Source organism: Vipera berus, assembly GCF_964194415.1.
Source record: "Vipera berus genome assembly, chromosome: 5".
NCBI lineage: Eukaryota > Metazoa > Chordata > Lepidosauria > Squamata > Viperidae > Vipera > Vipera berus.
Genome location: NC_138207.1, coordinates 63,938,190 through 63,954,704, shown reverse-complemented (window position 1 = coordinate 63,954,704; position 16,515 = coordinate 63,938,190). Strand labels below are relative to the sequence as shown.

At 37.4% G+C, this 16,515-nt stretch overlaps 1 protein-coding gene across 1 annotated transcript; it reads right to left on the bottom strand.

The window, feature by feature from the left end:
* Positions 1–7,001: 7,001 nt before the first annotated feature.
* BCCIP (BRCA2 and CDKN1A interacting protein) lies at positions 7,002–16,246 on the bottom strand. The gene is made up of 7 exons (XM_081329554.1): positions 16,052–16,246; positions 14,255–14,329; positions 13,444–13,524; positions 11,473–11,568; positions 9,643–9,830; positions 9,065–9,236; positions 7,002–8,202 (listed from the first exon to the last, which is right to left on the bottom strand). Exons 1-7 carry the CDS (start codon positions 16,196–16,198, stop codon positions 8,032–8,034), a joined length of 930 nt encoding a protein of 309 aa, XP_081185680.1. The 5' UTR covers positions 16,199–16,246; the 3' UTR covers positions 7,002–8,031.
* Between the last annotated feature and the right edge of the window lie 269 nt (positions 16,247–16,515).

The following is a 16,515-nucleotide window of genomic DNA, read 5'->3' as shown; positions in this document are numbered from 1 at the left end:
CCTGAGAGGTTGTTTGTGATGCATTATTTTAGTCCAAATTGTATTCTGTGTAATTGTAACGGGATTTTAAATATTGTTTCGTTCATTTGTTGCAGATTATTTGGGTAAAAAATGCATTTCTTGGTAGACGTTATACTGTTTTTTCTCTGAAACTTAAATTAATAATTTCTATCTATCTTAGTGCCTGAAAGTTAAATGCAGGCATTGCAAAATCTGAATTATTTAGTTGCACTGGATAAACTTTGGAACAATGATATCTGAATTTCTTATTGATCCACAGCTGTCAAATGCTATTTTAGCTTCATGTAAATTTGATTGCTTCTACAAAATACTTGCCACTGCTGTCATGGCAACAAGTAAGGTTTGAACTCTTGTGACTCCCCGAATATATATAAATAACTGCTGATAACAAATTTTAAAAATTAGTTGGTTCATAAAGAATTAATACATTTTCAACATTATTAAATAGGAATCCAGCCTTATTATCTGATTGTCATAAACATTGCTTCTATTTGAGTAGTTTACATGAATTAAAATCTACCTTAAAAATGGCATCAACTACCATTAACAGTTTCTCATTTCACATTGTATTCTATCAATTCATCAATCAAACATTTCTTTGATTACTTATTTTATTGTATAGTTAAAAATGACAACATTTGTAATTAATGCAGTCTGCAAATGTAATTTAACTTAAAACAGGTATGTTTGAGATAGAAATTCAAATTTGGTGGTGTTGCTTTGTTCACATTATCTTTAGTGAAAATACAATCATACAATCCTGCAAATGTTTGTCTATACTATATGAACAACTGATACTGCATTTAGTCCAATGATGTAGCAAAAGACTGACTAACTGGCAGTGCAGCAGCAAATATTTCAAAGTGCAAATAAACCTATTGATAGGAATATAGCCTGCTTTTCACAGTTGTAGCTACATACTATTTAAATATATTTGTCTCATAAAAATAAGTGATAAGCACATCTCTTCTGGATAATACTATTTCAAATGAAAATTGAGAGCTTTCATAAAATGTATGTATACTTTTTGCCAGCATCCCAATGCATGTGGCATTTTAGAAAAAAAGATTTGTACATTCTATTTATATACAAGAATCTTCTTCTGTGAGGAATAAATAAGCACACTTAAATATAGCACCCTTTTAGACAGTTTTATTAAACTGACTAGAAATTTCATTGTCATCAGTAGAGATGGCAGTATATGATTTTAACTGTTGTATTTATCCAGCTTTAAAATCAGGCATTTGGGGAGCAATGTTTTTAAATAAAAGAGGGACCAGTCAAAAATAAAATAATAAAACTTTTTTTATATATCACCATGGAACTAAGAGAACATCAATGGAAAAACTAAATTCTGTAAGGGCCTAACAATGCAAAATCAATAGAAGGTGGCAATAAACCAATATAATGAAGAGGAACAGTAAGTAAGGAATATGCACTTTGCTTAAGATATATATGGGTGTCTGATTTTATTGTGATATTTAGATGGCAATACTATATTCATAAAATAAGCCTAACACATGTATAGAGTTGCACTATTATCCATATACTGTGTTTCCCCGAAAATAAGATTGGGTCTTATATTTTTTTTGGACCGAAAGACCCACTATGGCTTATTTACATGGAACTACACAATACAGTGGCAAACTGGAAGCAGGTAATGTGATGCAGCGTGGTGCAATGATGTAGGACCCAAGCGGCAGAAGGAGGAGGTAGCCACCGGCACCATCAGGTGATCTGCAGTGCTGGCGGAGATTGAAGAAAACCCCTCCAGTGGCGGACATGGTTGATGCACAGCAGCAGTGGAGGCCTTTTGCCATCATTCCCCCCTGGCTCTGAAATGACAGAGGGAGACTGGGTAAGGCAACCGAGCCTCCCCCACCCATACTCCATAGCATGGCAATCTGACTCGGGAGGGGAGTGAAAGGGAAGAGGTGAGTGGGCAGCCAAGTCATTGAACCGGCCGGGGGAGGTTGTCGAGTGGGGAGTGGCCTGGCTGTGGGGGCTCTGAAGTAAGTGGATGCAGGGCATGTGGGTGTTGTGATTCAGGGTCAGCTTGTGGGGTCGGCAGTTGGGTCGGACGACTCAGAGGAGGAGGGGGTGTTGAAGAGCTTGCTGAGGGGGTTGGAGATCTTGCTGATGAGAGCCCCCAGCCAGGCCCCTCCCACCTGGTCACGATGGAGACCCAGCTGTGTGAACCTGACAGCGTGGATGAAGATGACCCACAACTGGCCCTGTTCAAGGACGCCCGACGCAGGAAGCAGTCAATCAGGAGTAAACAGAGGAAGGCAATGGGGCACCTCGGAAGGAGGCAGAGAGAAGCCACGCCCTGAACTGTATAAAAGAGGAATGCGTGGGAGGGCTGGTTTGCTGAAGGCAACCGCTTGAATAGTTCTTGTTTCATAGCTCCTGTTTCATGGTTCGTGTCTTGTTTTGCTCTGTTTTATGTTAATAAATTTGGCAGGCTTGGTTCCAGCCTCTTGCCGTTTGTAAAGGGGTTGGTAGCAGGCTGGTACAGAACAGTGGGGCAGCTCTAACCCTCCCACCTGCCATGCCTCACCTCGTGGCAGCAGCACTGGTACAACACGCGCTCTCCTGCCCCTTTGCCCTGTAAGCAACCAGACGATGGGATGGAGTGGGTGGACTCTTAACTAGGGCTTATTTTGGAAGTAGGGTTTATATTAGGTGCACGCCAAAAAATCAGGCTAGGGCTTATTTTCTGGGTGGGTCTAATTTCTGGGAAATATGTTACTACTAAAACTCTTGTGTCTATTTGATTTTTTGTAATTCTCAGTTGGGTAAAATAGTGCATCACGGGACAACAAGATTTATCAATGTATCCATCAATCAAGTGGGATAATTTATACAATGTGTTCTAAATCTGTGACCCATGACTCCCAGGGTATTGAAATTCAGCAAAGTTAAGACCACTTCAGTGCTGCTGCAATCAGCTGTGATCATGTGATCATCATTTCCAGACCTCCTGCCACTTCCTACAAGGAAAGACAGTGGGAAAGCTGGTAGAAAGTCAGAAGTTGCTCTTGTGCTCATTGCTGTTTTGACCAGCTGTGGTAAACCTGTTTCTCTTTACATAAGGAAATATCTCTGCAACAATGATCCAGCAGGTTTTCTAGTAATATAGAAATTCTAAAATAAAAGCATGGCGTGTTATGACAAGTAATAAGAAAAACATGTGAAAAGTGTTTTCACATTTGAGAAAACACAATTTCTTAAAATAGTTATGAACTTGTTCATGAAATTTCTGTCATAGAGACATGCTGGAACAGAGAAAAAGATGTGTCATAACTACATGATGCATGGGCCATAGATCGAAAAAGAAAAATAGAGATAATAGTTTTGTAAAACAGCAAGTCCAAACTACGGAAATTCTTAAAAAACACAACTCCAAAAGCTAAATAGTAAATAAAACAAGATAAAATGTAGCACTGCATTTAATTTTCTCTATCTTGGGGTCAGAAGGTCTAATCAATGAGGGATGTATGCATGCTGATTATTGTACCCTCTGGTCTGTGTATTAATCAATAACAATTATATATCAGCCTTATACATAGTGTAGTTATTACACAATATAGAATTCAATGTGATTTGTTCAAAAATAACTGCATGTATCAGTGATAGGCAACGTGTAACACAGCAGAAATAGCTAAAGCCTCATCAGTGTAGATAATGTAGAGCAATAGTGAGCACCACAAGGTAATTTCACATCTGGAGGGTCAGGTTGCTCAACCCTGGCAATCCCAAACATTAATTTCATAAATATCTTCTGGCAGTTGATGTAATAAATCTTTAATTATAAATGGGATCCTCAAGTAAAATGTAATTGTGCATTTTCCCCTTAGACAATACTGGAAAATGGTGCTAGGATTATGTTCTGAATTGTTCTGTATTAAGAGTGACAAAAGCCATCAAAATGGAGACGGAGGAGAATATGAGAAACTGAGCTCCCAGTTTCCACAACCAAGAAAATGTACTGAACGCAAAACAAGCCTTCTTATCTTGCTACTTTATGCAAGTAATGAGAACACTTGGATAGCTTCAACTAAGTAATTAGCATTACAATCTTAATTTTACCCAAATGCATAACTGTAATTTCCACTTAAAGTCTTGAGAGCTTTGTTACTTTGCTACTAACATTTTACCAATGAAACTCTTTTGTCTTAAACTAGTTTTCCTTTAGTGTCAAGGGCACGCTCCTATGCATACCTACCTGAAAATAAACTTTATATCTGACATTGTGTAATGTTATAAACATAGTATGTAATGATTATACTAATAGTAGAGAACAGTTTTTAAGTGTGCGAAATAATTCACTTTTGAAAAGAGAATGCGGACTTAATCATGCTGAGGTAGACATATATTCAGATTAATTCCATCTAATTATAGTACATACAGATGCTTTTTCCCACTCTGGATTGCTCATGACATGGATGGATCTGGAAACTACTTAATGTTGTCAGATTGGCAACTACCTCATCTTTGCCCTTTGTACTAATTTATACTATAACTTGAGGATCCCAGATGATTTATATTCCATGAATTTAGTACAGTGTGCTGTAGCTGAAAATGCTATAAAAACTATCTTAGCAATATCGTCAGACATGTCAGAGGAACCATATTTTTTCATTCATTTTTCTATATTACTTAAGTAGCCTGTGCAAGCAAAGTTGCTGATTGTGTTCTGTCTCTCAGTTCAGAGCTTTGCTTTGGCTATTTCTCAGGAGAGTTTCAAATCTCCAAAGCTTTTCTAATGAAAAATTTCTAAATTCTGATTTAATCAAGGAAATTGAAATACTGCCTAAGGCATAATGATAGGGGGTTTGCTTTGAATTTCATTACCCTCAGCTTCAACTCTTTTCATTTTAGTTATTGATGGCAGGCATAGCTACTGGAAGCATTCCTAATTTTGCACACTTGTGCATGTGTCTGTGTGTATGTATCAAAAGTGATAATCTAGATATAGCAGTATATTATTCAATGATCTTCTGCCTGAGAAAAGTGGGTAGGAGCTACAGTACATTATCATCATTTAAAATGCCACCAGAACTTGTCTTCATAAATACAAAGCTTTCAGGATATTGATATGTCTGTGAACCTTCATTTTAGTCAAGGGGAAATACAGAAAACTGTTTCAGACTATTGGTCCAACTATTTCACTATTTCTGCTTCACACTGTATAGACCTCCCATGCTAGATGGATCTCAGGGATTTCAGCTCAAGATCTACCAGGAATTATTAGCCTTATTTCTGGGGCTTTGGGCAACCCAATTCACATACCCAGCTATTGAATTTTATCAAATACTTCTTTTGGAAAAGTAACTACCTTACTATTGTTCTGGCTGTGGTATCCTTAGGAAACAAGACCTCTTTCCCCAAAAGGATTTATTCATTCACATCCACAATGAGGGGACGAGACATTTGAATTCAAGCCATATTCCTTAAGTGTTGTCCCAGCCAAATGCTGTGTTAGAGACAGTATTATTTTAAATGCTTATTGCTGGCATTGTAACCTAATTCACCATTTAATCCAGCCTTGCAAAGATAGACTACAGTCATATCAATATCCATTATACATTTAGTTGATATGACTATTTGTATAAAATGGCTTGTTTGCAGCTCAGTATAGCTGATTTGAGGGTTTTTTCCTGTATCAATAATGAATTTTGATTTAAATACTTTTTATTTACTGAAACAGAGAATAAAAGATTAAAATCTTTCTTAGAAATGTTAAAATGGGTTTGCAACTCAGCTTGTCTGTTTTGTTATTTAAAACCAGAACATGTTTTTAATAAGCTAATAGACTATTTGTAAACCAACAAATCTACTTTGACATGCAGAACCTATCCAACTATAAGATTTAAGAAACAAAATCCATGGTACTTTCTAGAGATGAAAGTCTAGTAATTCCAGGGCTATGTCTGCAGATCAAACATCCATGTCTCCTATTACATTTATCAACACTGTGGGCTTTATATGCATTTGTATAAAGGCTGGTAATCCTCTTAAACATTTCAGAAAGAATAGATTCTATGTGAAAGCAGGAAAATATTGTTATTCCTGGATCCTTTGAAATTAGGGAAAAAAAGTTAGTTCCTCACTGAAGCAATTATTTTGCAATCTTGGCAACTTCTAGTGTGTAGACTTCAATTCCCAGGATTCTTATCAATGGCATGCTAACTGTAGAATTCTGGGATTTGTAGTCCACACACCTAGGAATTGCTACAGCTGGAAAATACTACAATAAAGATTTATAGCTTTTGCAGAATATCCTCAAGAACTATGCTATATTTAATCTGCAGATTACAGCACCTGAAGAAAGTCTACTACCACCACTTCAAGGAGAGGTGAAGCTTCCTATTTTGCAGAGAGGCTTAAAAGTGTAAACTTTTTTGTACAATTCCTCTTGGAACCAAAGCTTTTTAGACATAGTTAAAACTAAGGAATTTGTTGTCAACAATTGTAGTAAGGGTAGCCAATTTGGGTGGTTTGTAAAGGAGACTAAACACAATCATTTTCACACAAGCAGTGGATATTAACTTGATTCAATTTTATGAATTCTTGACCATCGGGAGAATGTGTTAAGTCCTTGTTAATGTAAAGTAATAGTGAAAGGCTTTTGGTATCCAGTCCAGGGGTCCCCAACTCCAGGTCCGTGGACCAGTACCGGGCCGCAGCATGCCAGCAACCAGTCCACACAAACAAGCAAAGCCCCATCCATGGGATGCAGGCAGCAAACAAGACCATGCACTCTCCAGTCGGTGGAAAAACCTTTCTCCAAGGAACTGGTCCCCGGTGCCCAAAAGGTTGGGGACCTCTGATCCAGTCGAGTTTTGTTGAACTTGTCAAATACATTCAGGTAACTATTGAGTGACAGAAAATGCTGGCATGATCCAGCAATGTTCTGAAGTATTTTTGGCATGAGAACTAAAACAGTGATAATGATGAAGACAAAAAACAAAATCTTAAAATATGCATCTTTGTTTATTCTATATCTTAACAGATTTGTAGAACTGACACCTCAATATTATGTTTGCTTTGGCTTTTTGAATTATATTGCATTTTACTCTCTTTGCCATACTGTGAGCTGCTCAAAGTCACTTTGGGTTGTGTGACACCTAAATCAAATGAATTCAGTTAATATTATTTCAGTAATTTGCCTGCTACTGAAAATAAGACTATTCTGCATAAATTAATCATCTATCAACCATTTCAGAAACAAAAGGAACAAAAAAAAAACCAGGAAGACAAAAAGTAAGATGAAATAACTGAATAACAATGCATTATTTAATAAGTTTCATACTGCAAACTCTTCTTAATGATGCTGAGACCAGAAATTCCATCACTAAGTGATGCAGCTGCAAGTCAAATAACCCACATGACAATACTGCTTAGTGACAACATTTCCAGCAGTCCCAGTTGCCAACATAAAGCAAGGACCTCGAGTCTCTGATCTGCAATTTCCCACCAACTTCCCCCTTAACAAAAGCTACAGGGAAGGCCGGAAATCATGATCATGGAACCATGGAACACTGTGACAGCTCTAAGTACAAGGAACGGTTATAACTAACACTCTTTTCAGCATAATTCTAAGTTTGAACATTCAGTAAAAGAGTGGTCATTAAACAAGGAACACCTGTATGTTTCTTTTCTGTGTATTAGGTATGGTAAAAGACCAGTTTTTACAACTTGACACATGAGATTATCGATTATCATAATTGAACAAATGACAATATATTTAGCAAACAAAACCGGTAAGAAAAGTATGCAGCAAATAAATATTGTCAATTATTTAAAAATTCTGATTACACAATTTTAAATGACAACTCACAGCATATAAAGATGTTGCAGAAATATACATGGCATTTTACAATATGAAGCAAATCTTGAAAGAATGCAAAGTAGTTTTTTTTTAAAAAAATGTCCATTTATGACTGAAATGTCAACGTTTATAGAATGACTTCAATCTTCAATACCGTTTGCACTGAAAATGCTCTAGACAGAAAGGTATTCTTTGAACTTCTCCATGACAGCACTCATCCTGTCAGCAGAGATTACCATCACTGTTCGTAAAGGCTTCATAGGTATATCATCAAAAGACCATCTGCCTCCCAAACATGAGTCACTCTCTTCTTCTACTGAATAACTGAATTTCAGCACTGATTGCTATTTGAAGAAAAAACAAAAAAAACAAACAAAATTGATTTGGATTATTTCTCAAGTGGAGAAAAAAAGTATGTAGAGTATACAAAATTAAATGCCAAGCAAGACATTTAATGAAAACCAGCTACAATTGAAATTCCTGAAGATTTGGAACTGCCTCCACCTAAATCAATGTATAAGTCACGGCAGTGAGAACAACATAAATTACTATTCCTCTGTCAGCCAAGCATAAGGTTAAAACAGTTGTTTCAGATTTGAGACAATAGAGAATCCAGCTCTGGAGACCAGTTCCAAAAATTCAAGGCAGATACTTCCTATCTAGATCTGTAGCGGTAATCCACAGAATAAGCACACAGGAGTTAAGGGCAAGTAGTCAAATCATATATGGATTTATCATTATGGCAGTTGTACATACCAAACAATTTATTGTCTATATTCCATAGTAATTTCACACTAGAAATAAAAAGCTTAAACCACAAAACTGCAACACTGCCTGAAGTTGCTGGGAGTCGGGGAGTGTATAAGCGTAAATAATAATAATAATAATAATAATAATAATAATAATAATAATAATAATAATAATAATAATAATAATAATAATAATAATAATAAGAAGAAGAAGAAGAAGAAGAAGAAGAAGAAGAAGAAGAAGAAGAAGTAGTAGTTGGAAGGGACCTTGGAGGTCATCTAGTCCAACCCCCTGCTCAGGCAGGAAACCCTATACCATTTCAGGCAAATGGCTGTCCAGTCTCTTCATAAAAACCTCCAGTGTTGAAGCATTCACCACCTCTGGAGGCAGGTTGTTCCACTGGTAAATATGTGAATCAAAATGCATTTGGGAAATTGAACTAAACAATAGTTTCACCTCATAGAAAAATTCTTCCTCAGCATTTGAAAACGTTAGCTCTGCCTTCTGGAAGATACCACTTCCTCTTTTTTTAGCATTCTTCTTATTAGTGTAAGTCTTGCTCATGAGAAGGTAGAAGTAGCATTTGCCACAAGGTTTGTTTGTACGCTGAGCTTCTGCTATTTCCTTCCTAGAAGTAAAGATGTTAATTACATTAAAGATCAAGGACAAAGCACTTGTGTTATATCCAGCCTCATCCCACAAACTGTAACCACTACAGTAACATGTTAATGTTTAGAAGAAAATGTGATTGTTTTAACGTATTCTCCAGCTACTGTGCAACTCTGAAAACCACATCATTCAACTTGCCTGCAATATATTGCTAAATATTTATGTCCCTTACAAACAATATTTCCATATTAAATATCATATTAGACAACAGTATTAAAATGCTGGGCTTCATTTCTTTGGCTCTGTTCTTTATATGTATTTTCCCTTTTTCCCTCCTATTCTAGATATTTCCATTTAAATAAAGTTTCAGAGGTCATCCAAGGATAAAAATTACAGTTCAAAAATGATTTGGGAGAAGCACTTACTGCAGTTGCTGGTGCATAGGCAGAGCAATCTGGGGAGGAACATTAATGAATCTTTCACTTAGTAGAAAGCCCACAGGCTTAGTGGTGTCACTTAAAAGCTTATCCAGCTGCTCAACCACATCCTGTTCACAGTTCTTCTCACACTGACTTAAGATCAGCTCTTTAATTTGCTCAGCACATTCAGTACCCTAGGAATCAAAGATCAGATCTCTGTTTACAGACAAATTGAAAAGCAAACTACTGGGCATTTTTTTCTAGACATAGCAAAATCACAGCTTTATTTAATAATTTGAAAGGATTTCTTTTAAAACTATTCACTCAATTCTCCCAACAGAGATTCTTAACCTTGTTTGTATCATTGACTGCTTTTTGTCTGGTGAAGCCTAGAGACCCCTTCACAGAAAAATGTATTAAAATAAAATGTGTAGATTGCACTACAAAGGAAACCAATTATACTCAAATAGTTATCAAAACTTATCAAATATGTGATATAAAATAAAACTGAATGTTTTTCTCCATCCTAATTCATAGACCCCCCTCCCCGAAATGTATTCATGGATTCTCAAAGAGACTTAGTTTCCATTCTGGTTCACAGCTGCAAAGCAGCTACATGAATCAAAATCCTAATAAAAATATGAAATGCTTCCAGCCTAAATTAATTCAAGAAAAGTAACAAATGCCTAACTTCTACCTTAAACAAAAAAAATTGCCTGAAATAAAAGTAACCTCATTATTTTTGAATTCCAGTTAAATACATAACAATTTAGCATTATTAACCAATTGCTTGTTCAGATCTTCTGCTGCTACAAATGAGAATAACTATTTCAAATCTCAAGGGCTAGTATTATTACAGCAATAAACAACTTGCATAAAGTCATGCTTTTTCTTATTTTCTAGAGCACCAGGTACCCCAAAAGCAGACTACAGACATAATGCAAGCAGTTACAAGGAAACATGAAGATGGCTGGTGTGTTATGCTTGATAAGTAAAGCCAATCTAAAGACTTGTATTTCATTTTTCTGAATTACTGAAAGAAACTGCATCTTCGTAAATTTTGGGTGCAGTAGTTCTAGATACAGGTAATCCTTGCTTACCAACCACTTGTTCAGCCGCCAAAGTTATGATGGTATTGAAAAAAAATCATGTAATGCTCAACTTATGACCATTTAAAGACTTTGCAGGGTTCCTCAGTCACATGATCTCCATTAGTCAGTAAGCCTTGACCTGTGCCTGACCTCCCCCTGCAAAGCTCAGAGTGGGCAGAAAGGGATTACATGAGAGTAAGATGTTTGCTCTTCTACATAGTGAGAACAATACATGATTTTGCCAGCAACATGATTGCATTGGTGGTGGTGGTGGTGATCAGGTAGAGACTGGCTACAGAAACTGCTTGTCTCTTTGCCCCCCCCCCCTCCTCAGGAGATATTGGAGAAAGGAATTTCAAGAGAGTGGAATGAAATGAGACTGCCGGCGCAACTTTCAATGTTTACAAGGCAGTAAGCAGGCACTCAAGCTTTCCAAAGGAAGGGGGAGCAGTTAGGAGGCAAACACAAACTGAAGGTGTGAAACTGAGTAATTTCTCTCTTTCCAGCTAGAAAGCACAGTCCCAGTCACATGATTTTTCATTTAGTGACCACTTTGCTTAGCAGGTCCCAGTTGTACCCAAAGATGCTTTTTCACGAGGCAACTGAACTTTCTTGTTACATCTTGACTTGTCCCAATTGTAGATGCTAAACAAGGACCAGCTGTATAACTGTCAAGCTTTCCAATATTTCACTGCCAAATTAAGTTAATATTGATGTATTAATTGATGTGCGCATGATCACTGACCTTCCTTTCTGTTAAATTTAAGAGGCTTATAAAGCCAAAAACCTCATCATTATCATCTTCATCATCATCATCACTTTCCTCTGTAACTTCGGTTTGCTATGAAACAGAAAACAAACAAATATAGCTATTGGTTGTTCTGTTCAACATTTTAAGATTTTCCCCCAATATAGCCCTCCTAACTGGGCATGCTTCAACCCCCAGAATTTCCTGTCAGCATGGACAATAGGATTTATAATCCAACAAATTAAAAAATAACCAAGCTTGAAAAGGCCAGCTCTTTTTAAAATATACAGGCTGATTTTTCAGAGCAATGTAACATAAAAGGACTAATATTGTAAAGAGTTATATTCAATAGAAAAAAAGAATGTTTCATTGGAAAAGGCAGCATTAAAGTATTTAGTTTTCAACCCCAGCTTAACTATCTGCATTATAGGACCCAAAGATAAATCAATTCAGAGTACCATATTTATGGAACCACCACTATGAAGTTCTTCTCTTTTGCACTTGCCACTTTCATTGATCTTGTAGCACATAAAATAAAATCTTAATATTTAAGAAGAATCATTTTGATAAAGTTAATCTTTAAGGCAACTTATATCAAATGAAAACCTTAGAATATTAACCATATCGGTGAATGCCTGAGAACCTGTAGTAACTATACAATTGGAGCAAAAAGAATAAGCAAATGTATGTTGTAAAATACTTGGAGCTTCGATAAACAAGATTATTCAGAAGCATGCCTATTAAATGCAGTAGAGACACAAAGCACATGGACTTGGGTTGTATCATTTCCATAAGAGCATTATCTGCAAATATCACCTTCTAGATCCTTAATCATTTAGATGTCATTGTGATTTTTCTACATCTCAATTCCACAATACACTCTCGGGTTTATGATGACCAAAATTACATATTGCACAGTATTCCATCTCTGGTTATATAATATATTTTATGATTGTACTGAATTGGCAGTTTTATTTTCAATTCCCCTGAAACTGTCTTTCTTTAATGGTAGGTATCTGCAATTTTAATGATAGCTATCCGGATTCAAAGATATGCTTTCTGACCAATTGTTATCAGCTCAAATCCCACAAACATTTTTGTACAATCTAACTTTTTCAAGCAACTTTTTACTTACTTATATACTGATCAATATCTAGAAGTACAATATTGTAGGAAATGGCACTTTCCTCAATTTGCTGAATTACATAATAAATTACATAAAAGGTGAACTTGAACAATTCTATCTAGTCCCTGAAATGCTGTATAAATTATGGGCAGCTTCATCTTTTTCAGCAGTCATAGTGAATTACACAATTACATCAAAATTGTAACATATTTGCTCTAAACTCGGCCCTTTTATGACTCATGGACTTCAACTCCCAGAATTCCTCAGCCAGGCACACTGGCTGAGGAATTCTGGGAGTTGAAGTCCATGAGTCATAAAAGGGCCGAGTTTGAAGACCTCTGTATCTAGTAGTTAACTGGCAGCCTATGCAAATTGATACTGCTCTGCCTAAAATGTGTCTAGAACAGGGGTCTTCAAACTTGGCAACTTTAAGACTTGTGGACTTCAACTCCCAGAATTCCTCAGCCAGCCATAAAGAATGCTAGGAATGGAAGTCTACAAGTCTTAAAGTTGCCATGTTTGAAGACCTGTGGTCTAGAGGTACAAGGAAATTTTGGAACTGTCTTGCTGACCATTAATATTCCAGTAATTCTGTGGGAAATTCAAGTTAATTATGATTATATTGTAGAAATAGCATATAAGAAGAGAAGTTATGAAGTTAAATGGACCTAGAAATATGAGCACTGTGAAGATGACCCTTCAGCAGTATGATTACCTGAATAAAATTACTCACAGATAATGCATGATATCAGAGTCACAACAATGTGAGGGCAAGACTAAAAATCTTATTCTAGCTCCCCAAAACAGTATGTAAATTAAGAAAATATGAGAAGACACTATACCTTGATAACACTTCCAATGTGATTTTGTTGTATCAATATATCAGTCAGATCACCTGTATTAATAGGAGCCTTTAGAAATAGCTGTGAGAAAAGAGACTTTTATTTAATATAATGTAATCTGTATATGAAATCAGATTTGACAGATAAAGTCACATTTAGCACTGGGCAGGTAGAGTTATAGCATTCATTTCCAAGAATTAAGCCAGTATTCAAATGATCATATAACTTCCTACATAATATGCTTATGATTTAATTTTATAATATCTAACCATTCTGTACTCATTTTATTCACTGAGATTTAATATTCCAAATCACTTTGGTAAATTAATGTGTCCCACAGCTATGCACTTTTAAATCAAATTGAAATTCAAAATTGTAAACTTTATATTCCTTTCCCTCCCAATAAGCTGCCAGAAATAACAGAATAGCATTGTTATATGGTTAAAAATAGCAATACCACTTAGACTTACATACCACACCATAGTGCTTTACAGCAATTTCAGAGCAGTTTACAATGTCAGCATATTGACTCAAACAATCTGGGTCCTCCTTTTATTGATCTTGGAAGGATGGAAGCTGAGTTAACTTTAAGCCCTGTCAGGATTGAACTCCTGACTGTGGGCAGAGTTAGCCTGCAATACTGCATTCTAACCACTGTGCCACCAGGACTCCTATGTTCTCAGAATGTGACAAACACAACCTCACTTGTCTACAATCATTTGGGAATAGTTAAAGAATCATTATTTAGTCAAGAATCATTATTTTAAAACACAAAAATTAAAATCCAGGGTCACAACAAAAGCATACATACCTGTTGCAGTAACTTTTTTATTCCATTTTTATCATCATCAGTTATTGTATGCGCTTCAAATTCAATGTTTACTTCCTATGAAAAAAGAGAAATAATGCACATTAATATTTTTTTATTTTTATTTTAATCCCATTTATATCCCACCCTTCTCCGAAGACTCAGGGCGGCTTACAATTTAAGCACAAACCAATGTGCTTAGCAATAGCCTTCATTCTATGTATATGCTTGCTTATTAGGGCTTTCGGCCCTCGCCAAGCAGCATTATTACAAAGTCAGCTTATTGCCCCCAACAATCTGGGTCCATACAGCTTTATCAATTTTTACAATCTAGCCATATAACTAAAGATTTGCCAGAAATATATGGTTTCTCATATGCACCTGCTAATTTGTGCCTATGATATTAATTCCCAAATTGTCTCAACTGAAGATAAAACCATTGTAAATCTCTTTTGCCTCTTGGACTGACTTTAAACACAACCACCATAAGTGCAACTGCAATGCCCAATCCGACACAAGCTGCTCCATGCTTCTGACAATCTACCCTGCTGGCTGATGGGAGGTGTAGTCCAAAACATTTCTAAGGAATCAAAATGGAGAAAAGCTCTTCTAGGTTTGCAAAGCTAGCAAGGAAATGCACTTTGTCTACGTTCCCAGGCCTTCCATTTTGGTTGTTATCACTCATATGGGTTGGAGAATGAAACCCAGAACAGGAAACTTCAGGGAATAGAAACAGGAGTTAAGAATAAAACTGGCTAGTTCAGGAATTCTGGGAGTTGAAGAATAAAAGAGCCAAGGTTGCAGGCTCTCCTGCCCTATACCATTTCAGATAAATGACTGTTTGTTTTTTTAATCCCATTTATATCCCGCCCTTCTCCGAAGACTCAGGGCGGCTTACAATCTAAGAAGCACAAATCAATGTGCTTAGCAATGTTGTCTCTTCTTAAAAACTTCCAGTGATGAACCACCCACAACTTCATAAGGAAAGCTGTTCCAGTGGTTAATTGTCCTCATTGTTAGGATGTTTCTCCTTAATTCTTCTCTCCTTGATTAGTTTCCATTCGATGTTTCTTGTCCTGCCCTCTGGTGCTTTGGAAAAGAAGTTGACCCCCCCTCCTCCTTGCGGCAGCCCCTCAAATACTGGAATACTGCTATCATGTCAACCAGCCCTAGTCCCTTCTTTTCTCTACTAGCCAAACCCAAATTTTGCATCTATTCTTCATATGTTTTTGTCTCCAGGTCTTTTAATCACCTTAGTTGCTCTTCTTTGCACTTTTTCCAAAGTCTCAACATCTCTTTTGTAATGGGGTGACTAAAACTGGATACAGTATTCCAGATGTGGTCTTACTAAGACTTTATAAAGCGGTACTAATGCTTCACGTGATTTTGATCCTGTGCCTCTGTTTATACAACTAAGGATTGTATTAGCTTTTTTGGGTTGCTGCCGCACACTGCCGGCTCCTATTATTTTAAGTGATCGTCCACTAGGACGCCAAGGAGTTCTCCCGAATTCACTAATTCGGAGTGAATGGGAAAGCAAGTGGGAAATAAAAGGGGATTGCCAGGCGGGATTACGCTGTGTTAAAAAGGAAAAAACCGGCATCTTCTCGGGGGAATGAAGCCAAAGCCAGCAACCTTTCTGGAGCCCCCGCCCGCACCCCCACCCACCTCCCGACTCGAGGCTGCGGACAAATCCGAAGCAGCTCTACCGTAGTAGTCAAGAAGCTCTAAAAGTCTGGTCCGCTTGCAGGCAGTGGTTGGAAAAGAAGCCGCCGGGCTGGGGAGGGGGGCTCAACTCACCTCGTTAATGTCTTCCTCATCTTCCTCGCTATCACTCTCCAGGTCCGAATCAGATGCCTGGCCGCCGCTGCCTTCCTCCTCCTCCTCCTCCTCCAGCCGAATCTTTGAAGGCCCGTCCGCCTTCCTGCGCTTCGCCCCAGTGGCCATATGCCTTTTTTTTCTTTCCCTTCTCCCTTTAATTCCGCTATGCGCGTGCGCATACGCTCGCCGGAAATGCGGGCAGCGGCGGGGGGGGGGTGGGAAAAGCGAAAAGCAGGGGTAGGCAACCTCGGCTCTTTCGTGACTCGTGGACTTCAACTCCCAGAATTCCTGAGTCAGCATAGCTGACTCAGGAATTCTGGGAGTTGAAGTCCACGAGTCACGAAAGAGCCCTGGTCGCTGACTCAGGAATTCTGGGAGTTGAAGTCCACGAGTCACGAAAGAGCCCTGGTCTAGAGAGCTAGTTGGGGGGGGGGGGGGAGAGG